Source organism: Drosophila sulfurigaster, chromosome 2R (genome assembly GCF_023558435.1).
Source record: "Drosophila sulfurigaster albostrigata strain 15112-1811.04 chromosome 2R, ASM2355843v2, whole genome shotgun sequence".
In the NCBI taxonomy this organism is placed as follows: Eukaryota; Metazoa; Arthropoda; class Insecta; order Diptera; family Drosophilidae; genus Drosophila; species Drosophila sulfurigaster.
Genome location: NC_084882.1, coordinates 18,092,411 through 18,119,048, shown reverse-complemented (window position 1 = coordinate 18,119,048; position 26,638 = coordinate 18,092,411). Strand labels below are relative to the sequence as shown.

The 26,638-nt window shown below is 40.5% G+C and overlaps 10 protein-coding genes across 37 annotated transcripts; 9 read left to right on the top strand and 1 right to left on the bottom strand.

Annotated features, from left to right (window-relative positions):
- Window positions 1-490: 490 nt before the first annotated feature.
- LOC133836338 (modifier of mdg4-like) lies at window positions 491-26,490 on the bottom strand. Of its 28 annotated transcripts, none has more exons than XR_009893717.1 (7): window positions 26,369-26,487; window positions 25,820-26,086; window positions 25,617-25,756; window positions 24,341-25,214; window positions 2,798-3,030; window positions 2,556-2,674; window positions 1,306-1,340 (listed from the first exon to the last, which is right to left on the bottom strand). XR_009893717.1 is itself a non-coding variant. In XM_062266771.1 (7 exons), the coding sequence occupies exons 2-6, from the start codon at window positions 26,031-26,033 to the stop codon at window positions 14,554-14,556; spliced, it is 1,620 nt and encodes a 539-aa protein (XP_062122755.1). In that variant the 5' UTR covers window positions 26,034-26,086; window positions 26,369-26,488; the 3' UTR covers window positions 14,347-14,362; window positions 14,549-14,553. The 28 variants fall into 28 exon arrangements, 24 of the variants coding, with proteins under 24 accessions (XP_062122763.1, XP_062122768.1, XP_062122765.1 ...); XR_009893716.1 differs by lacking the exon at window positions 2,556-2,674 and adding an exon at window positions 1,638-1,750; XM_062266771.1 differs by lacking the exons at window positions 1,306-1,340; window positions 2,556-2,674; window positions 2,798-3,030 and adding exons at window positions 14,347-14,362; window positions 14,549-14,672; window positions 14,735-15,007 and having other exon boundaries at window positions 26,369-26,488.
- On the top strand, window positions 10,383-11,430 carry LOC133836346 (modifier of mdg4; the record flags this gene model as incomplete). The annotated part of the gene is made up of 2 exons (XM_062266794.1): window positions 10,383-10,632; window positions 10,717-11,430. Coding segments are annotated over 2 exons (771 nt in total), but the record flags the coding sequence as incomplete, so codon positions are not given.
- On the top strand, window positions 11,615-11,970 carry LOC133836345 (uncharacterized). The gene is made up of 2 exons (XM_062266793.1): window positions 11,615-11,748; window positions 11,804-11,970. Exons 1-2 carry the CDS (start codon window positions 11,694-11,696, stop codon window positions 11,968-11,970), a joined length of 222 nt encoding a protein of 73 aa, XP_062122777.1. The 5' UTR covers window positions 11,615-11,693.
- Window positions 16,301-16,679, top strand: LOC133839518 (uncharacterized; the record flags this gene model as incomplete). The annotated part of the gene is made up of 1 exon (XM_062271116.1): window positions 16,301-16,679. A coding segment is annotated over one exon (282 nt), but the record flags the coding sequence as incomplete, so codon positions are not given.
- Window positions 16,746-16,994, top strand: LOC133839511 (uncharacterized; the record flags this gene model as incomplete). The annotated part of the gene is made up of 1 exon (XM_062271104.1): window positions 16,746-16,994. A coding segment is annotated over one exon (249 nt), but the record flags the coding sequence as incomplete, so codon positions are not given.
- LOC133836343 (uncharacterized) lies at window positions 17,098-17,358 on the top strand. The gene has a single exon (XM_062266790.1). The coding sequence runs from the start codon at window positions 17,098-17,100 to the stop codon at window positions 17,356-17,358; it is 261 nt and encodes an 86-aa protein (XP_062122774.1).
- Window positions 17,227-17,891, top strand: LOC133836342 (uncharacterized). Its single transcript, XM_062266789.1, has 2 exons — window positions 17,227-17,366; window positions 17,497-17,891. The coding sequence occupies exons 1-2, from the start codon at window positions 17,318-17,320 to the stop codon at window positions 17,823-17,825; spliced, it is 378 nt and encodes a 125-aa protein (XP_062122773.1). The 5' UTR covers window positions 17,227-17,317; the 3' UTR covers window positions 17,826-17,891.
- On the top strand, window positions 18,060-18,380 carry LOC133836344 (uncharacterized). The gene has a single exon (XM_062266792.1). The coding sequence runs from the start codon at window positions 18,060-18,062 to the stop codon at window positions 18,315-18,317; it is 258 nt and encodes an 85-aa protein (XP_062122776.1). The 3' UTR covers window positions 18,318-18,380.
- Window positions 18,386-19,532, top strand: LOC133836341 (transcription factor kayak). The gene is made up of 2 exons (XM_062266788.1): window positions 18,386-19,111; window positions 19,394-19,532. Exon 1 carries the CDS (start codon window positions 18,522-18,524, stop codon window positions 19,101-19,103), a length of 582 nt encoding a protein of 193 aa, XP_062122772.1. The 5' UTR covers window positions 18,386-18,521; the 3' UTR covers window positions 19,104-19,111; window positions 19,394-19,532.
- LOC133839499 (uncharacterized) lies at window positions 19,316-19,720 on the top strand. The gene is made up of 2 exons (XM_062271091.1): window positions 19,316-19,319; window positions 19,394-19,720. Exons 1-2 carry the CDS (start codon window positions 19,316-19,318, stop codon window positions 19,633-19,635), a joined length of 246 nt encoding a protein of 81 aa, XP_062127075.1. The 3' UTR covers window positions 19,636-19,720.
- Window positions 26,491-26,638: the final 148 nt, after the last annotated feature.

Sequence of the window (26,638 nt, the reverse complement as noted above, 5' to 3'; positions counted from 1 at the left end):
TGTCAATGAATTCATGGAATTTATCTGTTTACAAAACGATGCTGTGTCACTTAAGTTGTTTACTATTTTGAATTATTCTTCGTAGTTGTCGAAGCTTCAGGAAACAAAGTCAGCATGTCGTCTGGAGGATACCAAGAAACAGTTAAAGACAATTGTAAAAGCTAAAGTCGAGTACACCCGACTGTGAGCTACCCATTACCTGATTATTTAAGAGCCAAAGCAGCTCTAGTTTTCCGACTTCAAAATTTGTTTTCTGAAGAACTTGTTATCATATGTCTTTCAGTTACTATTTAAATATTTTTAGTTAATATGTTAGCTAAGATGGAGACGTTCTTTTAAATAATTTTAAAACAAAACAATACACTTGCAATTCGACAAGTATTTTCCCCAGACTTGGACAGGCAGATGAACGTGTCATATAAAACCATTGGCTTAAAATATTCTTCCACTCTTCGGGTGAAATCAACGGGAGAACGTAAAACCATCCGACTTATTCTATAAGCTTTATTGCGACTAAAGTAAGACTCTACGTTGGATTGAGTTTTGTGGCTTTGGCTCCAATAATAGCTACTCCGAGCTGGACAGTTGCTCTTGTGACTGCTTCTTGGGATCCATTTTAAAGTGTGGACTATGGTTGTGCAGCTGATTCTTGACCACAAGTTCGCCGGTACTGGAGCAGGTGATAATACGAGCGGAGCAGCGTAGATAACGATTGCGCGCACACAACCAATACGTCTTCGATCCACGACTATTGTTGCGAAAATACTCAAAGCCGCCCATCAACAACTTGGGCTTTCCCTTGGTGCCCTTGACTATCATGATGCCTTGTTTGCGTATCTGTTCTGTAAGAATATATAAGATGAAAAGGAATTAGCTTAGTGATTAGCAAGTTAGATTAACAACTATGAAAGAGATGCGTGCGTTAGCCTAAACGATAATTTTAATTAGGTTTTTTTTAATGTTTTGCAATAGCATTTATTAAGGCTAAAAGGTCGGTAATAAAAAAAAAAGAAGAATCCATTCAATGCGAGGTTAATTGGTTAAACGAATTCTCAAGACAAATACAAATATATAGTAGACACATATATTGTGTTTGGAGTGCTGTCGTCAGTTGTTGAATCATTGATGAGAGTGGCGCGCATACTTCAGTCGATAGACCTCCTGACCAGTCTTAAGGGCATGCGTTGTGGCACGCACCTTGCAGTTGGCACTTCGGTATCGAGAACATCGCCAGTTGATGCTGCCTTTGAGCTTGCGATCCATGACAAACTCGTGCTTATCTATGAGAAGTTTCCGCTTCTTCTGGCGAGTCCTGGTAAAATGCGCCAGCATCATCACATCTGCAATTGAGAAATGGGAAAATATTAGTGTCACAATCTCAATATCTCAATCGTAGTTGAGTTCTATTGTTAAGTGTGTGGAGTGTGTTGGTAAATAGATTTGAGTTTATTTCTGTACAGTAAACACATTATTCATATACGATATGTTTTATGCTGAAATACAAAGTACATTGAAAACTTTAAAGACTAAGCCTAGCGAAAGGAATATGATGAACTGCGTGCGTTCAAAAATGCAAAGTCCGCAAGCATTTTTAGCTTCTATTACTAACAAGTATGAGATGAGATGATGTTCCTCACATTTCAAGAGAGTTGAATGCTGAGAGCAGCACCAATAAGCTCTGTATACGAAGCAGAGGTTGGTGCTCAGCAGAGGGCTTCGTTCTTGGCACAAGAAAAATTTATAAAGACACCTAAAAAACAAAAATGAATTAATTAAAAAAAATGCGATAAACATAAGAGAACATCATGTAAGCTCAGTTTAAACAAATCTTCAATTCTAGACTTGATTTAAGAGCTTAAGCTAAATGATTAGCAAGTTAGATTAACAACTATGAAAGACATGCATGCATTAGCCTAAACGATAAATTTGATTAGGTCGGTAATAAAAAAAAGAAGAATCCATTCTATGTGAGGTTAATTGGTTAAACGAAATATCTAGACAAATATATATATATAGGAGACACATACTATATTATTTGTGGAACGCTGTCGTCAGTTGTTGAATCATAGATGAGAGTGGCGCGCATACTTCAGACGATACACCTCCTTACCAGTCGCGAGGGCATGAGTTGTGGCACGCACCTTGCAGTTGGCACTTCGGTATCGAGAACATCGCCAGTTGATGCTGGCCTTGAGCTTGCGATCCATGACAAACTCGTGCTTATCTATGAGAAGTTTCCGCTTTCTTTTGCGAGTCCGGGTAAAGTGCGCCAGCATCATCACATCTGCAATTGAGAAATGGGAAAATATTAGTGTCATAATCTCAATATCTCAATCGTAGTTGAGTTCAATTATTAAGTGTGTAGGGTGTGTTGATAAATAGATTTGAGTTTATTTCTGTACAGTTAACACATATTATTCATATACGATATGTTTTAAGCTGAAATACAATATACATTGAAAACGTTTAAGACTAAGACTAGTGAAAGGAAGATTATGAACTAATGGCGTTCAAAAATGCAAAGTCCACAAGCATTTTTAACTTCTATTACTAACAAGTATGAGATGATGTTCCTCACATTTCAAATGAGTTGAATGCTCAGATGTATATGAAGCAGAAGTTGTTGCTCAGCAGAGGACTTCTTTCTTGGCTCGAGAAAAATTTATATTGCCACCTAAAAAACAAAATGATTTAATTAAAAAAAATGTGATAAACATAAATGTGAACATCGTGCTCAACGTACTCAATAAACAAACGTGATTTAAGAATGATCGCATCTTCTGTTTGAGGTACTTACCTCACGTTTGAGCTTGCGTCCGTATTGCTCCTGCTCATGATTGTGCTTCGACGAGTGCACAATGTGTCCACTCTGAGTGTGAATGCGTGCATGACACTTCAAGACAGTTGTATACTGAGTGCAGCGCCAATAAGTCTTTGGATTGATGCATTTCTCGCGCACATAGTAGAAGCCTTCGTGCAGCAGCAAAGTGCGTCCTTTCTGGCTCACCACATAGCAGAAGTTGGTCAGACCTTAAAGCAGATATAAAAATAGATTAGAAATGTTTAACATAGATATCATATAAATTGTTTGTTTCAAAAATGCTGAGTTCTTAAATTCGATTAATTAAATGTACAATTTTAGACTTTATTCTTAGATATAGATAACTTTGACGCCCATCTCAACTATACAATTGCATTTATATGTATATGACGATATGCTGTTCTATCCGAACTATTACAGGGCATCGTCAGTCAGCTCGTGTAGCTCCTGCACCTCTTCCTGATGCAGTTCGAAACTGACGGCGCCCTCCATTTCACGCTCCAGCTTTATTTGTGCCGCATCCTGAGCCTGGGTCATTGTTTGTGCCTTGCTGGAGCTGTACTTGTTGCGCTTTAGCTCTGCGTGCATATGCTCCGCCTTGTTGATTATGAATTTGGGTGGATTCTCCTTGAGCATCGTAATGCGAGCCGGACACTTGAGCTTTTTGGTGGCCATCGAACTGCAACGCCAAAGGATTTTCTTTTTATTCTCACTCATGATCAGGAATCGAATGCCGTTGGCCATGATGGCGGGGCGACCACGCAGGGATTGGGTGAAGAAGACGAGCACATCTTCAGGATTAGGCACCTCATCATTGGCCAGCACAACTGCAATGGAAATTTAGACAAATTTGAATTAGTATGATTACAAAAATGGCATATGTTTAAATAAAGATTATGATAAGTGTTCCTATTTATCGAGTGGTTTTTTTCTTTGATATTTTTATTTACAAGCCAACAAAATTGTTAAGTTTTGAATAGCACTTAAATTAGATGTTGAAAATCTCCGCATCGACGACCTCCAGTGCATCGCCCACAACTGAAGAGCTCGCCGTTCTCGACTTAGTCCTTGAGGATTGCTGTTTCTCCTTGCGATCCGGCTTAACATGACAGTGCTGATGAATCTGACGAAAATCACTCGAGTCGAACTTGTTCATGCAGATCAAAACGGGACAACGCACATGACGATAATACCAATGACAGCGCCAGAAGAAGTTTGTTCGATTCTCGTTGTTGCGGAAGTATTTCAATCCATCCAACCACAGCAATTGTCCGCCACGCTTTGACACCGAGAACTGTATCTTTGGCTGGCTGCCGCTGTACTGTCCATGACCATGTCCGTGTCCATGTCCCTGGGCTGCATCTGAAAGCAGTAGAGAATAGAGTAATGTTAGCGTTAGCGTTAGCGAGAGCACAAATGGAAACTGTCCAGGATGAACATTAATGATGAGGCAGTTGCTTACATGGCAGAAACATTGAAAAACCACTTGACAGTTGCTGTTGTTTTTAATACAAAAAAACCGTTTCCACAAAAATAAACTCAACACACTTAACAGCTAATTGAACTTGAAATCGAAACTAAATATTTTGTTGCTTTCCGCTAAAATTCGAAACATTGTTTGTTGGTTTTGTACTCATGCAACGGCGGCGGAGATCGTCCCGGAGACAACGATCTCGTCTGTTCGGGCGGCGGTTGCGTTGCGGGTGGCGAAAGTGACGGAGCCTCCACTTCGGGCAGTTCTTCCTTGGCTGTGGACGGAAGCGGCTTGATTTCTATGTCATTGCTCTCCATGTGCTGATGCTGATGGCACAGACGGAGAATGAGCGTCGACTCATCGTGTATCGCAATGGCCGGACAGCGTTCTTTGTAGTAGTTACGGCACTTCCAATACTGCAAGTGTCCACGCTTCTTGTTCCTAAAGAATCGAAAGCCATTGATTACGAGCAGCTTGCCGCCGTTCTTCTTCGAGTCCGCAAAATCGATGTGAAACGCTGCAAGGAACAAAGAGTAAATACAAATATTAGTGAAAGGTAACAAATAAAACGTAACATAAAAAATATAAGTTGACAGCGATAAATAAATCCATGTGTGTTTTCAGTATAAACCTATGCAATTGGTAATTTATTTAAAACATGTTTGCGCTTAATCCTAAGCTTATTTTCCGATCACGCTACCCTTGCCCCGCCCCTTCCTCAGCTGACCCACAGAGGCGCCACTCTCGATAATAGACAACTGCTCGGACAACGTGATGTCGCTGGCCGGGTACTTTCGCTTGTGATTGTGCTCATAGTTGCGCTTGATAATTCTCGCCTGACCCGAACTATCCATGGCAGTCACAACACGTGCACGACACACCGTCACATCCTGTAAAGCATAGATTATAGCACATTAATATCGATAAATGATTGGGATTATATTACAAACTACCTTGCGGGAGCATATCCAATAAGTGCGCGAAGCGGAGCTACGATTCTTTACGAACTTCTGGTCATTGTGCAGCAACACAGTGCGTCCTCGTTGTCCTGTCCCAAAGACAGCCAGCTCTAAAAGACAAGCAAGAAGAATACATTAATAATTCATGCAATTAGTATACAAGTAACTGTGAATTGTAAAATGCAAGTATTGGGTGAAGGAAGCCATAACTTGGAGTTGGAAAGTTTTGTGTAAGCATTTATTGAGATTTCAAAGTAAGTTTGTTGTTTGTTGTTCTTAGGCATGATTGTGTACACCCGATATGGCGACATAGGTAGGTTTCTTTTGGTTGGTAATCATGTATGCGGCACACTGAGAGCGTCGCTTGGTGCAGCTCCAAAACACGGTGTCTCCGTAGGTGCCACTACGCGTGAAACGTTGATTCTCATAGATCAACACATCGCCATTGGCGGTGCGCTCGTAACGCACTCGATCCCAATCATCCAAGGTGCGTGCACACTTTTGTTTCACAGATAATCCAACGCGCACATTTTGTGTTCGTCTGCCGCGAAATTTGGGCAGGAAGCTTTCATTGCCGTAGTCTGCCAGATTGTTGGGATTGAGCTCAGTTAGCGCTGCAAAAGGAAATAAACATTATTAATAAATAATTACTAAATATAGAATATAACAATAAAAAATAAACGAAACAATAAAAAGCACATTGAGTATTGAATTTAAATTGATTATATTTGCATGCTGTAACTTAAAGTAGATAAAAGGTCCGTTTAGAAATTAAATAAAGTAAGTTTTTAGCACACCAAGTAACTAAAAATAAAAATAAAAAAACAAAATTGACAATTAATAAAAATAAAAAATAACTATAAAGAAAACTTACCAACTATTCACAGCTATTTACTTTAATTTTAAAATATATTTCAGATCAAAAAATAAGTTAAAGTCTTTAGTTCTTCCTTTATAGGACATCAAGTAACTAAAAAGAAAATTAAAACAATAATTAACAACTATAAAAAGAGCTATGAAAAATAGCTTACCTGAAGAATAAACTGTTATTCATTTCAAGAACAGGAAATGTATCTCTTAAAATATCTTAAAACAGATTTTACACCCTCTACAAATAAAAAACAGCTAAAAACATAACAAAAATTAATATAAAACAAAAATAAAATAAACAGTTTTAAGTAGACTCACCTGTTCATATAGTTTCCTGCATAAACAGCTATTCACAACTCGATTGCATTAGCTTAATTACACTTTAATTGTATAATACGAAATATATACATATTTTCCCTATTTCCGCAGTGCTTTATATACTTATATCTAGGCATGATTATGTGCTCCGCTGATGGCGTAGCGCGTCTGACCATCAGAGGTGGCATTGGTGATTAATCTGGCGCGACATTGCTTGCGCCATTTGCAGCACTTCCAGTACACTTTGTCCTTGTAGGATGCGTTGCGCAAATAGCGATGAGCACCGCACTGCAGCACCGAATTCCCAGCTGGCGTACGCACATAGTGTATGTCCTCCATAAGTTTTGTGGTGCGGATGCGCTTCAGCTCTGACGCCGCCGGTGCTGAAGCTCTGCGCTGCGCTTGAATGATCTGGAAGGGCACTAAAAGAGCATAAAATAAAATGATTAGTGAAACGTTTGAATAATAACTTACAGCATCTAAATACATTACAGAATATAATTACAGTTGAGACAGTAAATTTGTTTATTTATAGACTGTTTTGCTTATTTATTAATTAATTTCTTAGCATTTATATCCTAACTTGCACTTTATGACTGATGCAACTGCTGCAGATCTTCGATGCTTAAATTAAGCGAGCGCAGTTCAAGCGTCAAATCCTCATCGGCCTCCGTTTTCACATAACTGGCCAAACCCTTTGGTGGCTTAAGGCCGGTTTTAACCAGCGGACTGACGACGGACAAACGCTTCTTGCGATCGCTGTTGAGGCAGGTATGATGACACGATTCTAGCACAATTTTGTGCACTCCCTCGATGACATTGGTGACGACGCGTGCATTGCACTTGGTGCTGCCCTGAAATTTATAATAAATCTATTAGTTTAGCATCTTTTATAAAACATTAAAGTCAACTTACCTTCTTGGAGCATATCCAATAGGTTTTGAGGCCGCCGCGTCTATTGCGCACATAGTTGTGTCCATTGAAAGCCAACAGCTTGCAACCACGCTGACCTTTGACAAACGTGAGCAGCGAATGCTTGATGACCCCATTTAAATCATCCATTTCTTCCAGCAGCTCGCAGCGTTCTGTGAATGAGTTTCAATAGCAATGAGTTAAGATTTAATTTGAATAGCAATTACAACAATTTATAGATAAATTTCACTGAGCAACATTCGACTGTGTTATTGGCATTAAAATAAACTTTTATTTTTATAGTTTTCTCTATACAAATACTCGACTTGGAAATAATGCAAGTTATCCCTAAATAAAGAAGACTATATAAATGAGACGACGACGATGACAACGACGACGATTAGTATGGCGGATGATTGTGCTGACTGCACTTGATGATCACATCATTGTCCTGAACGGTGACCACTCTCGCCTTGCACTTGTGAGCGCCAGCTCGAGCACAGGACCAATATGTTTTCGTTCCAGTTGCCTTATTCCTGGTGAAGGTGAACTCGCCAATCTTGAGTTTGCGACTGCCACGAAAGCCCGTTATATAGGAGTAATATGACATGTCATCTACGAAGAGCAAACAGACAAAATATATGGTTAGTTAAGAAGATAGACAAATGAATAATTAAGTGATTATAGTGAACAAATTATAGCGAATAGTTGTAACAAAATTGAGAGCGTAGCTAAATGTACAATTTTATTTAACACGTATATGATATATATGTCTATATGTATATAGATATTGAAGTATTTTGACCACTAAAAAAAGATCATTTAATAATTACGTATTTGCATTTTTAACTTAGATCTAACACAAAAATTAAGGGCTAGTTGTAATGTCTGTATTCGGTTCGGGTTTCGTCTCAACGTAATCATCCAATTTCTTTGATCTTGCTGCTGCTGCTGCCTCCGCTTCCGCCCGCTGTCGCTTCAGCGAACCGTATTTCCTCGCCTTGGTGATGACCTCATGGTTGTGCTCACTATTCAGTATGGTGAGCGTATCCTGTTTGGTTTTAAGACGCGCCCGGCATCGCAGCACAGCGAATTGACTGCACCGCCAATAGGTGACATCGTCGCGGGTGATGTGGCGATTGAAGGTGTGTTGCTTCAGCATAATCTGCTTGGTGCCGTACTTGCTGACAATGAAGAACGGCGAGCCGTTGTCACCTCCAGTGCCTCCGGCGCTGCTGCTGCCGCTGCGACGCTGCTGTGTGTCCAGATGCAGTGCATCGTCATCGTACCTGACTGCAATGAGAGATAAAATGTGAAAAGTAGTTTCAGAGAACTGTGTTGTGCTGGACAGCTTCGTAAGCTGCAGAGGCTGGGAGAAATAAAAGACTGAGTTTGCTGTTCCAATTTTGTACGCTTTTCATTTAACTTAGTTTACATCAAAGTGGTTATGGCTACAAAGTACTCTACATATGTCTAGTTAGCAGCTTCTGGACTTGGCTGACAATGTGGCGCATGGTTGTTGCACTTGGTTAGCATCGGTTTGCGTTTCAGTTCGCTATGAATGAGTTGCGCGAAGCACTTGGGCTTCATGCAGTGATAATAGGTGCGATATTGTAGAGCACGCACCTTCTTATGGCTGCGTCCGTCGACATAAAGAAACTCGGCGTTGGGCGTGCGTCGGAATCGAACTTTTGACGCTGCATAGGATGATATATAGTATAGACATATAATATTTATTGGGGTTTTAGTACTTAACTTAATACTAACTCTATATAAAGAAAACTACAGTTGAGAGTGTGAGAAGAGATTTGTGGCGTGCTTTAATATTGCTGCAATAACATGTCCTTGTCCATTAGTTTGGCGGGTACACAATTTCCTGTGAAACGCGGCGGATGATTGTGTGCATTCTTTCCCAGCTTAATACCGCCTGCAAATTTTGTTATGGCACGTGCAGAACATTTGTTATCCGTCAGTCGTTTCCCGTTGCCATCGGAGCAGATCCAATTAACGGTGGCACGAAAACTTGCCTCCTTCTTGTACATATAACCATTGAAGATGAGATTGTAGCCCTGCTTTTGGTTCCGCATAAAGAAGTAATCATATTTGTGAATCCAAACATTCGAGGGAAGTTCGGTGATGTACTGTCCATTCTGGGAGACAACAGATTCATCTGCTGCAATTGTAAACAAAGAAGAATGGGAAACGGAAACGTTGGCAAACATAGACGAATGGAGTTCGGTTCCTAACTTAGTTTAGATCAAAACACAACCGTTTGGTAACAACAACAAAGGTTTTTATTGAGAGTACACAAATTCATACACAACACGCACACATACAAATACATATATATACATTTGGTAAACAGTTTAGAATGCTATAGGAAAATCACAGATATCTCTTGGCAATAGATATATATTTTGGCAACAAAAAGACTTACCACTGCTGTCAACAGTTCACTTAACACGACACTTTTATTTTAGAACAATTTGAGCTTCATCTTTTTCTATAGTTTTATGTGGTCGCCCACACACAATAGAATCACAACAGCGCGCGTTGAGCAGAATATTGCCTGCCTTTGGTTTTTCATTTCATGCACATTTGTTAAACACACACACACACCACTTGCACTTGTTTTGCACATTATTTTTGGTCATTATTACACCAGGTTTATAGAATATATTTTTTTGTAAATATTCACACAACGCCATTCGCCAAAAATGCAAGCGAAGCGACCACGGCGAAAAAAAAACTCATACAACTCTGCGGCGAAACATTGACAAGATGGCCGACTTCTAGAGAGCGCGTTCTTACCGCGATGTGGCAGCACCCTACCATTGTGGCAGGTGGCAACTTTGCGGGCCGCACAAGTACAGTGCTTCTTCTTAACGTGTGTTTTCCAACTGCAGCGCATATTATTTAATTTTATTTTTCATTTCTTTTACTTTTATTTATTAATAAATGTCCGGAATAACGGAAATGTTTAAACTTGTGTTTTATTTGCATTCATTTAAGTTTGTGCATCGTTTGAGCACATCATTTAACCTGTTGTATTTCTTTTTCTAATTTTTTTTTATTACCATTTAACTTGAACGCAGCAGCGAAAGCGACAACAGCCACATCAACATTGCAGGTTCAGTTAATTCCACCACGTAAACGCGGTCGCCCCAAAACCAAGATAGATGATCCATCGCCCAAGCTCAAGTTGCTCGATAAGCTCAAAGCCGCCACCAAGAACGAAAGCGCCAGCAAGCCAGCCGTCTATGCATCCACCACAAAGGGTAAGTCCAACTCTCCCGCTCTCTCTTTTACTCTCTCTTCACTTGTTGCATTCCCAATGATAATGTGGCACAATATTTTTATAGGTGGCGTTAAGCTGGTGTACGAGGGGCATCTGTTCAAGTTTTCGTTCCGCAAGGCTCAATTTTCGGTCTTCCAATGCTGCTTCCGCGAACACGGCGAAGAGTGCAAAGTGCGCGTAGTCTGCGACCAAAAGAACGTTTTTCCGTTCGATGGAGAGCATGTGCACTTCATGCAAGCTAGCGACAAGAGCGTCACTTCATCTCAATTTACACCAGCCGATGGAGCAATCAGTGTTGTGACTACTGCTGCACCGAAAGAGGAACCAAAAGTTGAGATCTTAGTGCAGAATCCAAGTACTGACATTGATGTGGAGCTGGTGCCAGAAGAGGAGGAGGAGAGCGAAGTGTTTGAAATCCATGAAATTGAGGAATCCGTTGCAATGGAAACATCTGCCGCAGCAGAAGAAGAAGGCGACCAGAACGAAACTCCGCCAGCTCCAACTGCTGGCGAAATGGATCCAAATGATTTTCGCGAGAAGATCAAGCGTCGCCTGCAGAAGGCACTGCAGAACAAGAAGAAATAACGCTACCAGAGAAACTTCTGGAGAATTCTTTAATTGCAGACAATAATTCCCCAGAATCCACTTACACCTTTTACATTATTTTCTACATTTATTATCCCTATTATACTTAATCACAATTATATTTCTAACTGAATCAATTCTACTGTTTTTTGTAATAAATTTGATGTCAATAAAGTCTCTATTCCATAATAAACTATATGACTAGCATGTAAGCTTCACATACTTTGTACTTCTGACTATAATTTTGTTGTAATTTGCTAATTGATGTAATTAATACACTTTAATTCGTTTCTTGCAGTTACACAGCACGTGCACAACTGTGGACCACAGACGTTTCTCATCAGTCGGAAGGGCGGCACTCTGCTGACTATTAACAACTTTGTCTATCGCTCCAATCTCAAGTTTTATGGCAAAAGTAATGACATTTTGTACTGGGAATGCGTACAAAATCGTTCCATGAAATGCCGCAGTCGCCTTAAGACCATCGGCGACGATCTCTACGTGACTAATGGTTTGTTCTGCGATGTTCAATGATTTTCCATTTTAATTCATTATGTTCTTAACAGATGTACATAATCATATGGGCGATACGAAACGTATAGAGGCGGCCAAGGCGGCTGGCATGCTTATACACAAGAAGTTAAGCTCTCTGACTGCCGCCGATCGTATTCATGGTTGGAATCGTGCTGAGAGCGGCTCTGGCGATCCGTTGGCGAAGATTGAGTCAGCGTAGAAATAGTGACAGTATCGGATTTAACTTAATTAGGACAATCGAATAATACAAAACAAGAAGCAAGTACAAGTTCTTTGCATGTAGAACGCGATTTCGAATCGGATGGGAAATCTTAAATTATATATAAAGTATACAACTGTTGTGTCTCGAGATCCCTTTGCTAAGCATTGAAGCATGTTGTTAATTATTTTATTTATAATTAAGATGGATCCACAAAGATTTTAGGTCCTTAGAGTCAAATATTATAAAATTAAGAAACAATAAAGACATACATTTTAAATTAATTGATAGACAAAACAAAAGAATATCGACACCATGAACAAGGTTATTTTTGAAAAATGTTAAATGTGTACTTTCGTCCTAAATTAGATATAGTTAATTATTATTAATGTTGTAAGGCGATTGTCTATTTCTTTTTTGAATTGCCTTTTCTTATGCTTTTGCAATGTAAGGAATGGATGAAAGTGTGGATTTCTGGAGTGGCGATATCTAACTTCGGAACCAACCATAAATGTGGACGCTCGTGCCTTGCATCCTTTGTGATGATGCATGCAACGCCAGCTGCCAACATGTTCATTTTCGGCACTTTGACGATGTATTAAATAGCCGGTACCATCAATTAACAGTTTGGGTCGCTGGCGGTTAGTAGTTTCAAACATCGCAGTTCCATCAAAGTCCTTAATCTTCAGACGACGTGCACGGGGAACTTTAGCTAAAAGAGAATAAGCGTAAGTAGAAATTATAATACGGCTCTGGATAATTTGTAACGTTATAAATAGAAATAAAACAAATTTACATCGGCATTACTTTTTTTTTTCTTTTCTTGATTTGCATTTCTGCAGTGAAAAGTAACATTTACTTGTACAAAAGTCTTTAATTTTATTACGTTGTCCTTAGAATAGGCGATAGTGTTCATATATTTTTGTAAAACGCTGTAACTTTGGACCTGCCTTTGAAATCGGCAATTTTCTTTTAAAAAAGCAGGATTGGCTAGAAGAGATTAAAAGTAAATATAAATTGTAATAATATGCTTAACAATATTCGAAATAAATGGAATCCTTGGATTGTACAAAAGTCGCTTACCAAATTACAAATTTATTATGTACATAAAATATACATTTATATTTATACTTATGGCTAATTGACCATAGAAAATATATTAAGACTTAAGCGAAGTTGCACTTAGGTTAGGTACTCTTCCAATTGTCCCATTTCTACGATGATGCTAGTAATCCTTGCTGATGTAGACAGCACCGTGATGGGATTGACCTAGTGTCTGTAGCTGCGGCAATTGATGCGTCGTGTTCTGTTGGCGCTGATGCTGCTGCATCAGTGCCATCATTTGTGGTGCCTGGACAGTCACCGGCATTGACAACGGCATGGCCAGTGGCATGGGAATCGCTAGGTGGGACGAGGTTGTGGTGGCAGCATACGACGTCGACAACGTTGGCAACGTGGTCGGCATTGGAGCCGTGTTTGTTTTCTGCTCAATGGCACTTGGAGCTACTGCCGCTGCTGGAGCTTTGCAGTCGTTCACGTTTACATTGCTCTTGGCCTGACAATATAGCTGGCAGAGCGGCAGCAATTCCTTGTGGCGTCGCTTGATATGACTGAGGAAGTTCCCCGTGGATTTCGTGGTGCCCGAGATGAGACCGTAGCAGCTGGTGCAGGTGGCTTGAATGGCGCCGGGCGTCTTCTGATTGGGTTGGATATTCTTGTAGAACTTACCATCTAGAATTTTTGGCAATGTGTAAGGTTTGCGCATGGACATGGCATCCTCATCGCTAAAGCAGGCGACCGCCAAAGCAGCTGCATCATTGGGAATGGGTGTTGTGGTGGTCGTTGATGATGGTTCCATCTTAATCTCAACTGCAAATTAAGTGGGAGTTGACAAATACATTAGTAAATTATAAAAGGACAATTGAATGTATTACAGTTAACTGCTAGCTTATTCTACATAAACAGCTACATACAGCTCTTAAATAGATGTAAATGTATTTATTGAAAAAGGAATAATTAAACTAAAATTAGTGAAATTTGTATGAGTGTGTTTGTTTGTTTATTTATTGCAGCTCGCTAAGTTCATCCAGTATTTCAACAGAAAAGTCCGGTGAACTGCATTCCTCCAGCTTAATCTCCGGTCCATGCGTGTGTGGAGCACCCGATATGCGCAAGGTCACATCATTCACCTTGGAGGTGACCAAAGTGGCACGACAACAGTGCTTCACATACCGCGAACATCGCCAGAAGACATTCTTTAGACTCTGGCGATTGACAACGTATCTATAGCCATTATAGATGAGCATTATGCGACCTCGTTGCGTTGTCGTATACTGAATGTTTGTGCTGGTGTTCTTATCCTCGAAGAGCGCCTTGATCGACTGCATTACACCTACAATGAAATAGAAGAATTGTGAGATGTGTGGCAATGGTTAGTTAAGATGCTGAACATGATTCGATTGGGGGGACAACAACAAACAGTTTACACTAAAAGGGGGGGACTAACAAATTCTTCTACATTCTTCGCATTTATTCACATTTCACAAAGGAAACATACAATTTTTGTTCTTTTAGTTACATTTGCTAACGCTTAATCTCGGAACCCAAAGCTTTAATGTTGGCCAACTTGTAATCGATGAACTTCTGCACAGTTTCCTTATCCAATGAGCTGCCGTGTATAGCAAACACCTGACAAACATGTGCTGTAAAGATCATAAGTATGGTTTATAGATTATAGTAAATAAACAAGTCTTCCACTCTATACTTATGATGGCCTCAAAGATATTCTGATCCGCTGAAGAATTTCCAAACGCTATGCGATTCAATTCCGTCTTCCCAATCACCAAATCGGCTACACGTGACGTATAAATGGCCGGAAAGGGAATATAGGCGGCTGCCAGGTCAGTTTTTGATACAAACACATTGCTACCGGCGTATAACGGTATAGCATCATCCTTTTTCGCATTGATTGCTGTTATTTCCACTTCCGTTTCCTTTTTGTTGTTCACTTTGCATGCCGTCGATTGTTGTGGTTTTCCTACAAAGAACATAAGATTATTTACGTATTAATATAATTTGAGTATTTTTAATCTTCGTTTGTTAAAATAAAGTAAACACAAGTTAAATAAAAACACATTGCATTTTCTTGTTTGTAAGTCTTTTTTATTTTCATCATAAATGTGACCCTACATTATTATTATTGGCGATTTGGTAAACACAGCGTGGCAGTTGTAACGCAATTTGCGAACTGCTTTCACATAGTAAACACATTTTAAAAGCTTTAGATTAAATTGCACAAAATACACACTCGATTTTGAAAAACACACATTTATTTGTTTGGAGTAAACTTTGAAATTGTTAAGTTGACAAATGAAAAACTATTGCACTACATGCGCTATAAACGCACACACATACAGAGCAAAGTACAGAGTTGCTTTGAATCGTTTGCGATATGGCAACATTAGTTGTCCGGCAACGCTAGAAGTCGGCGGTGTTGAAAAAAAAGAATTTGGTGCCGACGCAAAATGTTATTAATTGTTTACGCTCAGTTATTCAAGTATGTGCAGAACAAAAAATATATAATTAACGAAAATTTATGTGTAAATTAGAAAATATAAATAGCAGCCTTTTAAAGGCCCATTCTGTAATGTGAGACATGTGTATACAAATGTGTATGTGTATGTATGACTGTGTGTGTACACATACATACATACAGAGCGAGTGTTTGTGTTGTTTGTAAAATAAAAAACAATACATTTTGTGTACAAATTATACAATCAATGTGGAAAATCGCGCCAGAATATTATAACTATACGTAGCCCTGAAGTCTACGTTATGCAGTGGTATTAATTGAAGCCAAAATAAGTGAGGGATAAACTCAAAACACAAAGTGAAAATTTCGCGATTTTGGCGATTCCATAATCAGTTAGTGTAGTCATTTGTTTTTAGTTTAAACTACAAATACTATTTGCATAAATATGTGGGTGTGTGTGAGTAATTTGATTATTAAATTCCATAGCATTAGATATCACTTCTGCCTCCCAAACAGAACATTGGTTGCTTAACTATGGAATGAGTGTTTAAAATAAATAAATCACGGTAAGAAGTGCTCCATCTAACAGTCTTATAATAAATAATATATTTCTTCCTTAAGCATAAGCATATTTAAATTATTTGTTGTTAGTTGTAAGATAAGAACAATAAAGAGAAACTGTAACTTGCCTTCTGTATTCTGTAGTATTGAATTTCAATCATTGTCGATTTGGAAACTGCAGTAATCGCTTAAGTGATCTCTCAACACTTTCTTAAAAACAACTTTTTCTCTCTCTTTGTAGATCCGTTGAATAACGACTATAAGATACAGCTACCCACGCTGAAACGCAAGGGAAAAAAGCAAAGCTTTGATCATCTAAATGTCTGTTTTACGCGCAGCAATAGGGGGAATAATCTGCTGACCATAAACGGGAAACCTTTCACGTTGAATAGACGCATCAAGGATGCTTGCTACTGGGAGTGCGTCAAGCTGCGTTGCAAGTACATCAAGTGCACGGCGCGCGTTGTAACCAAATCGAATCAGATCTCAGCGTTGCGCGGTCAGCACAATCATCCCTAAGACTGACTGACCAACTACAAAAATATATAGTTCAAATATCATATTATTTTATTCTAAATAAAAATACAAGTTAATTTTAAAATCAACTAAAAGTAAATCTCTGAATAGTGTTTATTCTTGTAGCTTGTAAGTGGTCATTGTCTCTTAACTGTTTTTGTATCTTATTGCAGATGATATTAGACACTATAAGCTGGTGGCCAATCGTCGTGGTGGCCGCAATCTTCTGTACAAGGGACACATGTATACCGTAGAGCGACGCTATCTAAAGACCACCAATTGGGTGTGCACCAAGTACAGTAATACTCGGCTACGTTGTCCGGCACGCTGTGTCACTAGCTGTGAAGGCAGCAGCAACAGCATTAAGCTGAGTCGCCGCCATCACAACCATCAAGCCAAGGGCTCGAAACTTTAGATTAGATATTAGCTTGTATATATAGCTTAGTTGTTAAGTTGTAACTAACTAATTCATAAGTAAACACCCATCAAACACAACACTCGCTTCACTAATCCACCCTATGTATATCCGAAATTTTTCGCTTTACTTGCATGCAGCATTGCGTCGTCGACCGCGTCTCACGTTTCGCAGTCGTGGCGGACAACCGCTCATCGATGGTTATCGCTTTGTGATCAGCTACCAACAGCAGCATCGTTGCTATTTGAAGTGCGCCCACTTTCGCAGCAAGTGTCGCGCTCGTGCCATACAGAATAAGGTTACCGGTCAGGTGCAGTTGAGCAATGGAGTTCACAATCACAATCGTGGCCAAGAGCAACACTAATACTTCATGTAAAATAAATATTTTCGAATGCAAAATTGAATCGCCTGCTTTATTCATCACCAAAAGACATGAACTCATCATCTGCAAAAAACGTTCAAGGCATTCAACATTAACTCTCTGTCCTCTTGTTCCTTTTAGGCGCACGCCAGACGAATCTTGCACAATATGTGCGTTCCAATCGTGGCACCGATCTGGTCTACTACGAGGGCAACACTTACACGCCCAATGAGAAGCTACGCGAGGGTCAGAAGTCACGGGATTGGAAATGCTCCATGTACCACAAGGCCAAGTGTCGGGCTCGACTAGTGACACGGATCACCAGCCAGGGGGATTTAATACACGTGACGAGCTGTCGGCACACACATCAATCAATGTACATGCTGCAACAACAGGACTCTATGGACGGCTTGGCACGCAATCCTTTGTGCACTGCCATCAGGCAGGTGAAGCAGGAGCAGTCCAAGTGAAACAGCATCTTGAATCTTAAACTAAGCCACAATTTCAAAGCAAAATAAATCCAGACTAAAGCGCAACTTTGTTTTGACTACCGTTCGGCAAGCAAACTATATGAAACTACAACAATATATTCGATATGTCTAACGTATTTGTTTTCTGCATTTACAGAACTGCCAGGAGATTACTTATTGGTGGAATCGGTGGTCAATGCGGAGGGAAAATGCTCGAGCAGAAAGTGTCCCAAGATGCGTTTCATACGCGGCCAAAGGAAGTCGGTGCAGTTGGTCTGCAATCAATATGCATATGCTAAGAACAAGCAGCATGGCTCGATGACCTATTGGAACTGTCGCATTCGCCGATCGGGTTTGCCCAGTTGCAATGCACGAATCTCCACAAAGCGATTGACAAATGGCAAATACAAAGTGTGGCTAACGCGACCCGAGCACAATCATCCGCCCTCGAAGCGCATAGCACGCATGCTCAACGATTCCCTTGTCACCTAGAGACAGTATTTTTAGCGTTTAAGTGATAAAATATATGGACGCCTTTTTATAAGCGTAACACACTTAAAAACTGACTTTTTGCTCTATATGTGTACTTGAATCTCCTATATATTGTATTCTCTTTAAACTAATTGTATTCCTTTTTTGTATTTTGTGCACACAGAAAACAGCATTGCCATTTACACGGCGACGTCGCGAGGTCGCATGCAGCTCATCTATGGCGGTCAGCCCTTCATCTTTGAGAAGACACTGAAGCTGTCGACGGGCGAGGAGAAACGCTACTGGCGCTGCAATCAATGGTGGAATCAAAAGTGCCGATCGCGTGTGTTTACCATCAACGATATCGTGTGTCCACTGAATCGCTTCCACACGCACGAGGAGATTGTGCGTCGCAAGAAACGCGTGCGTCGTGTGCCACCCACAGCGGAGGCAACTGCCGCAACAAATGTGAATGTGAATGCTAATACCAATGCCAATGCCAAGATCTATGCAACGGCAAGCATACGCCAAGATCAATTGGTGCAACCGCAGCAAGTGCATCAACAACAGCAGCAACAACAACAGCAGCAGCAACATCACCATCAACAGCAGCAGCAGCAGCAATTGGCCAGCGATGCGATGCTTACCACAACGTTAACGGACGAATCGACGGCCACCATTGATGTCAATGAGCTGGGGATGCATTTAAAGTACGAGGAGATTGTGGCCGATGTCACGGGCATTGTGGGTGCAACACATTCGCATTCACATTCGCATGCGTCCCGTGTCCTTGGCCGCAAGAAGTGAGGCGTGAGGTGAAGGGGCAAATACATATATATGTAGTTTTTAATCTAATCATAATGAACATTAATCATAATTCAGCTTAAAAAAGAAAGTATGCTAGTTACACATACAACACAACATTTATTCAAGTACGCAAAAACCACATCAAATAAACTTAAAAGAAAAAGGCTTCAACAGCAGTTCAACAGTGATTCGATTTCTCTCAAATTCTTATAATGTGTTTTATACTTTTAGCATTTTTTGTTTGCTTTGCTAATCCAGTTCAGTTCACGTCTCATCTCGTATCATTACAGGTTGCCCATTCTACTTCAGCAAGGGTCAGCGTAAATCGATTAAACTGAACTATCTGGGTCACAGTTATGTGAAGTTCATGGAGAATAGTCGCGGCACCAAATGGATTTGTGCCACTCGCTCCACGACCAAGTGTCGGGCGCGTGTGCGCACCAAGGATGCAGCAATTGAGATACTCCATGGGGCCCATAATCACGAGGAGGCCAAAAGACGACGCGAACGCATCAAGAAACCCATCGATTAAAGACACTCAATAGTAATTAAAGGTTATCTTTATTTTTAGTTGCAATAAGAAAATATATATGTTGTATGTATATGATAATAAGAAATGATTGAAAATAAGTCATCTGATTGAGTGCACCATGATTAATGCAACTCGTCGAAGCAAGCATCGCACATCCAATTGCTGCCGGGACACGAGTCACAGCAGGTGGGAATCCGCTCCAGATTCGTCTTACCATTCTTCAAGCAATTGACGCATTTGCCCTTCATGCGCGGCACTCCCACATAAACGAACTTGTGATTGTTGGCCGCAGTGCGTATGATATTTTCCGGATTACTTTGACTCAGCTTGGTGTGCGCAGGGACCAATTTGGATTGGGCAACCACTGTGCTGGGCGTTGGGATGACGCGTCTTTTGGCTGGGGACTCAGGACTCGAAGCCGTCAACTGTTTGTGAGTTGTCCTAGGCACAGGAACGCGTTGCTGATCACGACGCAGAATTGAGGGCGCAAGAATATTTCGAACTCTCGGTATGATGGTGAAAGCTGCAAGAAACAAATGTGCAAAATGAGTACAACAGATTAAAAGTAGCAGCTATTAATATTAACATAAAAAAGGCACATTATTTTTGTATTATTTAAAGCAAAAATGTAAATTTAATAATGCTGAAATAGTTTGTTTTCGAACAGGTGGCTTATGAATAGGTTTATTCACAGGTTCAATTGGAATATAGTTAGTTGACAGCTTTGATTTTAATAGAGCTTTAATAACATTTCATAAAGCTACAGCTGCTTTTGGAATAGTTTGCTTTAAAGTAGGTTTATTCACAGTTTCCGTCTATCAATTTGGCATATGTATGTTCAACTGTAAGAAATGGAAGAGAAAAGTACGTTAGCTTTGTGAACAGCTTGAATTGTTTCTGCCATAATTACAATTCTTATAGCTAGACGCTGCTTTCGTCTTTGTAGATGCGAGGCACAAACGTTTTAAGCGGCGTGGACGGCACATGATTGTGGCTACCACGATGAGCCACTATCGCCTTCTGTCTGGTGGTCAGAGCTGCAGGGCATTTCAACTTCTTGTACAAGACACAACGCCAAAAGGCCACACACTTGGCCGCATGCCTCGAGTGGCAGGAGTAAACGTGTCCTTCGTGGACCAATTGGCCACGATAGTTATAGGTGAGCACTGCAAAAAAAGAAATGAAATAATGTTAGAAATGTTCAATAAATGTGGGCGTAATTAACTTACGATTTAGTTTATAGTTCTTAAGTGTTGCTGCAATATATAGACATAGTAGATACGGCATCAAATATTTACATCTGCTCAGCTCATCTTTTTGAATTGGCTTTTTTTTTTTATTCGACTTGTGTGTTGTACTTAGAAACTAAATTGCACGGATTGCACAGAACACAGACAGACACGGGAGATGGGATCACACGGTTTTAATCATGGATGAGCATCAAGGAGGCGTGCATCAGCTCTGTCTCCGTTAGCTGCAACGTGGCCGCTTCACTGGCCAGTAAATGATGATGATGATGATGCTGCTGATGATGGTGTCCCTCCACTGTTTCCACCATCTCGATCACCTCCTGCTTTGGCTCATGCTGCTGGAAATCTGTAATACTGTGCACTCGTGCCAATTTGCCGCCGCGTCCCGTGTTGACTGCCGCCAGACGATTCCGCTGAATTATCTTCTCAATCTTTTCCGTGTGCGGCGCATGATTATGGAGACCACCGGTGATGTTCTTCAGCTTGCCGAACTCGAGAACGCAACGCGAACGACAGCGTTGTTCGTGCACCTTCTTGGAATAGTTGTGACACCGCCAGTACTCCTTATTGTTCTTTCGACTGTGGCAATTGTACATATAGTTGTTCAGCACCAGACAAGGTGTCGACCAAGGACTTTCGATGAACAGCAATTCGCCCTCTGCGGAAGAAAGAAAAGAAAAGTTTATGGATTAGTTGTGAATGTTAATATTACTTAATAGGTTTAGCTTATGTCTTAATAAAAATGTTATCTAGTTACAAATTGTTGTTTTGGCTTTAAATTTATTGAGACATGTTTTGTTGTGTGGACATGAATACACGCAATAAAAATGATTGATTAAAAAAAGGGATTCTCTCTATATGGTATGTTGCATGAATTGAATAATTTAAAACTTAAACTTAAGAGCATCTATTGAAACTTCTTGTGGCTCAGGCGTTGTATGGGCTTCATTTCCACCACTTGCTCAATGAGGACGCCATCACCATCATCATTGTCAGCGGCCTCGACCAATGCCTGCATCTCGATCTCAGTGGCCTCCGAGGCGGGCACATACAACTTGCATTCCTTGCCATCCTTGGCCGTCATAATGCTAATGTTGCTGCTGTTCAGGTATTGTGATATCTTTGGATTCGATGTACAAATCTCAATGTACTCCTCCAGTTCCTCTTCCACTTTGTACAGCTGTCGTTGCCCAATGCGTCCGGCATGCGATTCATGGTTGTGCTGACGACGTGCATCCAAGAATTCACCATTCTTGGTGATGACAACCGCCTTGCAGCGCAGCTTAAGAACATCGGCACATCGCCAAGTCGTCTGTCCGTTGGCCTGTGTGAGTTTTTTTGTTGTATATATAATCCTTATACACTAACTGGGCGTTCTTCTTCTGGCTGCGGATGAATTTGATAGCGCCAGCTGCAGAGCGAAGGAGCAGAGCAGTAAATCAAGCAGAAAGCGGAAGCAAAAGAAGAAAACAGAGTATGGAATGAGTAAAGTAACTACAATTTAACTTAGACGATAAATATAGTAAGTCTACTTTAAGCTTAGCGACAAATAAAACAACACTACAAATATGGTTTCGACATTTTATTTATCATCAAAAAGAAGCGCGAAATCAACCCCCAATTTAGAGATAATGCTATGGCATTTTCTACGGTTTTCCATAATTTACAATACGTCCACTACAGATCACAGAAAACACAACAAAGATACAAATAGCATCGAATTCGAAACATACGCTCTTCGATATCCACTTTATTGTCATCACTTCAATTAACACTGCACTTTAATTCACTAAACACTTTATCGTTGCAGGCACAATAACAAATGCACGGCACATTTTAAATGTGTACATGGAAAATAAATTAACGAACCAATAAAAGAAAAAATGTATGTAGCTCCTCTATTCTCAAAGCATTCGCACAGCGTTGCCACTCCGCTTTGATGCAGTGCTGCATTGGTCGGACATTGAAATACAAAATATAAGCGGCCTGGCAACGCCAGATTATTGAAATTTATTTATGAAAGTTCTCATTCTACAGCATTATTACATAGTTCAACTTTACATACCAAATACTAAAATTAATTAATTTTATATACTAATATATGTCGATTTTACGAATACAAAAATGTTCACATGCATTTACCTTCTCGTTACCCATTCAGCAAATACCGACGCATTTAAGACGCGTCTTACGTCCTTCACATTATTCTGGCAACGAACTGCAAAACACAGCATGTGAACTGTACTTAACCATGCAGAATCCCCAATTTTCCATCTCTAAATTAACTGGGACCCCTCCCCTTACATTCCCAGTGCGTTAAGCAGGCCATCCACAAGCGAGAATGTTTGTCAAAACGAATTTGACGACGAACACTACCATCAAGTGAAAAATTTCGGCGAGCACATGCCCGCCTGTCGATGGCCCGCTTAAGCGAATCCATAAGAATTGCTCTACACCGTTGTCTTCATCACAGCGCGGTTTGCAGCCTAAGGTTTGTTGGTTCAACATACCTTTAAAACTACGTCAGTCCATATATATGTAGAACCATTGGACACAAGAGAATTGTGGAGATTTGAATACAATTGCTTTTCCCAGGGCAATGGGTTTTCAGGAAATAAGATTCGGCAATAGATGCCGTTGCTCGAAACACAGACAGCAAGCTTTTACGTTGCGTCAGGAAATCGTAGCAACATCTCATCCATACAAATTATTGAATATAGAATGTGACATCTTTTGGATTTAAATCTGCCATTTTACAGAAGTATCCTTTTCGTCATAGCTAAATTGTAAACTGAAATGTTCAATAAAATCGGCATGCAAACTTCAACATTGTTAGATTATTACCTTCAGTTTTAGGGTACCTCTCACATACATAGCTTCAATGAGTTCCTTAGCTGCCTCCAGAATGTCTATGTCAATCACCAGTCAGTTGATGGGTCTTCTTTCCATTTAGGCACAATTTAATTTAACACTCTACTTACCACTTCACAAACAAAAGGATTTGTGATTAACGCGAGAGCGACGGCATAAACAATAAACATTGTTTTTGCCAGTCGCTCGACCAACTGATCTCTTGCGATTAATTAATAGAACAGAGGTCTAAAGTCTTAGCTTGGCTAGTGGCTGAATAAAGCCGCTCTTAAATGTGCATTGCAATTACAAATTTAAAGCGATGATATCGCAGTGTGAATATAAAATGAATAAAGCAGATTTAAGCGCTCTTTACAACCAACAAATTAAAGGCATATTCGAATTGCGAGCAGCGATAGGAAAATTGATATCTTAGCATTAGAATGGCAAATCTTTGATATGATAATATGACTAGGAGTCCGCTCGCTAGTCGCAGTCGAATTGCCCATTTGTTAAACTTTAAAACTAGCTTAAACTTCTAATATATTTAGTTGATCCACTGTACGCAGTACATCTTTGGATCAACATATTAGAATTCAACCAACCTTGAGCCTCTGTGTTGCCTTGATCCGCGCCGGTGTCGACAAACGATGAATCACTGTAGCTCTGCGACTGCTGCTTGACCACGGCCTTCGATGTGGTTGCTGAGACATTAGCGGCACTTGTGTTGCCACCAGCTGTTTGTGCGCCAGCATCTTCGTTCTCGGTAAAGTAGCTATCATCGTAACGCATGTCACCGTAGGTATCATCCTCTACGTAGGTCGTATCGCCATCGCCAGCAACTTCGGCATGATCTTCACTGTAGTCCGGTTCCGATTTCGTGGGCAATTCCATGGGGAGATCAATATATTCAGCTTCCTCTTGAGCGGCAGCCTGCTGTTGACGAACTTGATGCACTTTTGTCTCACTGGGCACCACCGTCGTTTGCACGGTAATCTGTTGGGAAGCCAGTTGTTGAGCGGTAGTAGTCGTGGTCGCGGTGTCCGGTGTCGTATCCAAGGGGTCAATAACATTTGCGGTTGTTGTTGTTGTCTTCGAGCGCTTCACATTGCCACTGCCAACGAGGGAACCGCGCTGTGCTGTCCGTTTGTTTGTCGACACCAGCGTGGCTGTTGTTGTTGTCCCGGTTTGCAGTTGCTGTTGCGTTTGAATGTGTTGCGTCTGCTGCTGTTGTTGTTGCTGCTGCTGCTGTTGTACAATGGTGGCTTGAGGTGCGGTTGTAGTCTGGATGACAATCTGAGTTGTTCCCTTGTCATCGCCCAGAACATCGTCAACGGTTTCAATCTTATAACGTGCTGATGCACGCGGCTGTTGACGCTGTACTCGCTGGGTTGGGACTTGTTGTTGCTGTTGTTGTACATGAGGTGCGGCTGGTGGTGGGGGTGTGGGTTCCTGTGGAGGTTGCGGAGCGGGATCATTCTGAAAATAAAAATGAAAATATTCTCAATGTTGTTTAAGTTGTTGTTGGTTGATCCAATTCGAATAAGCAAAACAACCACCAATTGAGAGCGCGCGCAACGCAGCTGCGCTATTATGCTCTAAAGGAGTAAGTGCGACGGCTGCATAAGCAACTGTTAACGCACACTATTGCCATCTCTGTTACACACACACAATTGTGTATTTGAGTGGCATGCGATTCGAGATGCTTCTCTGTCGCTCGATGTACAGTACAGTCAGGCAAGCTCTTATACACATGAATATGTCGTCGTGCGAGTGTGGAATTTGTTTTGTATGTATTGAGCGCGGGAAAGGCGCTTGGCGGTTGTTGGTGCTCATTTTTTCGATTGGCTCTATGTGTGTACATGTATATTTTCTACTCACGTCTGTCAGCCCTTTGATTTGCAGGGACTCCGCTGTGCTTATAAACGCTGGTAGGGCATCTTGTTTAACGTTAACCTCGCCACAATACATAAACTGAATCAGGTCCTTCAATGCCGAATGGCTAACATTATTTAAAAACACTGCAAAATGCATAAAAATAAAGAATTATTGCCGCTTAGCAACCAATTTTGCAAGACACTTACCAAAGGCATGGGCATTCGGTGGCATTTGCGTAAACATTTTGCGGAAAAACGGCGAGCAGACGGACAACACCAAACGGTGCGCCTTTACAATTTGCCCCTCCGCAGCCAAAGATACATCCACCAGATCTCCACGACATAACGATTCGTGAAAACCAGCGGACAGATTTGTGTTGAAATTGTTCCAGCACAAACTGAATTGCTCGTCGTCCGCCATCTTGGACGAGCGTACAAATCAATAGAATTTTCTGTATCTGCTTGTTGTGTGTGCTGCAGCAAAGAAAAATAAAAACGACGACAAATGCAACAAATTAGTTTCAATTTACAATTTGCAAATGCAAATTAATTGCGGCAAGACATTTGTTTACAACTGTCAAACCACATCAAAATTGCAGACGCATACAAAAAAAAAGAATTTAATGAAAAAACTGGGAAATTTTTTCACGCGTGTATAAGTATTAGAGAATCAATACGTAAAGATTTTGGGAAACGAATTCTTGAGAATAACAATGAAATTTGCGTAATACTAGTACAGCAAATAACGGAACTTACCTCTTGAAATACTTTTTAAAATAAAATACTTATTTTTATGCACAGAATAAAAAATAATTACTTCCTCTGCGCTAGTGACGCGCAGACTGCGTCCGACCTTTTCAACGAGTACGATATGAATGTATACCAGCGATATACTGGGTCAAGCGTGGCCGCATTTGAATTGTGGAATGTAGTATTTTTGCCCATAAAATATACCAAAATATACTTCATTCACAATAGCATGAGTGGATGCTATTTTGTTTTAATTAAGGATTTTTGGAAGAATGC

What these genes read in the sequence shown, in the direction of transcription:
- LOC133836345 (XM_062266793.1), top strand. Translation starts at nt 11,694, where the DNA reads ATGAAATGCCGCAGTCGCCTTAAGACCATCGGCGACGATCTCTACGTG. An exon ending in CGATCTCTACGTGACTAATG is followed by an intron (nt 11,749 to 11,803) that starts GTTTGTTCTGCG and finishes TGTTCTTAACAG; the next exon opens with ATGTACATAATCATATGGGC.
- LOC133836343 (XM_062266790.1), top strand. Translation starts at nt 17,098, where the DNA reads ATGTATATCCGAAATTTTTCGCTTTACTTGCATGCAGCATTGCGTCGT.
- LOC133836342 (XM_062266789.1), top strand. Translation starts at nt 17,318, where the DNA reads ATGGAGTTCACAATCACAATCGTGGCCAAGAGCAACACTAATACTTCA. An exon ending in GAGCAACACTAATACTTCAT is followed by an intron (nt 17,367 to 17,496) that starts GTAAAATAAATA and finishes TGTTCCTTTTAG; the next exon opens with GCGCACGCCAGACGAATCTT.
- LOC133836344 (XM_062266792.1), top strand. Translation starts at nt 18,060, where the DNA reads ATGCGTTTCATACGCGGCCAAAGGAAGTCGGTGCAGTTGGTCTGCAAT.
- LOC133836341 (XM_062266788.1), top strand. Translation starts at nt 18,522, where the DNA reads ATGCAGCTCATCTATGGCGGTCAGCCCTTCATCTTTGAGAAGACACTG.
- LOC133836338 (XM_062266762.1), bottom strand. Translation starts at nt 26,033, where the DNA reads ATGGCGGACGACGAGCAATTCAGTTTGTGCTGGAACAATTTCAACACA. An exon ending in ACCGAATGCCCATGCCTTTG is followed by an intron (nt 25,757 to 25,819) that starts GTAAGTGTCTTG and finishes TGCATTTTGCAG; the next exon opens with TGTTTTTAAATAATGTTAGC. An exon ending in AAATCAAAGGGCTGACAGAC is followed by an intron (nt 25,215 to 25,616) that starts GTGAGTAGAAAA and finishes TTTTATTTTCAG; the next exon opens with AATGATCCCGCTCCGCAACC.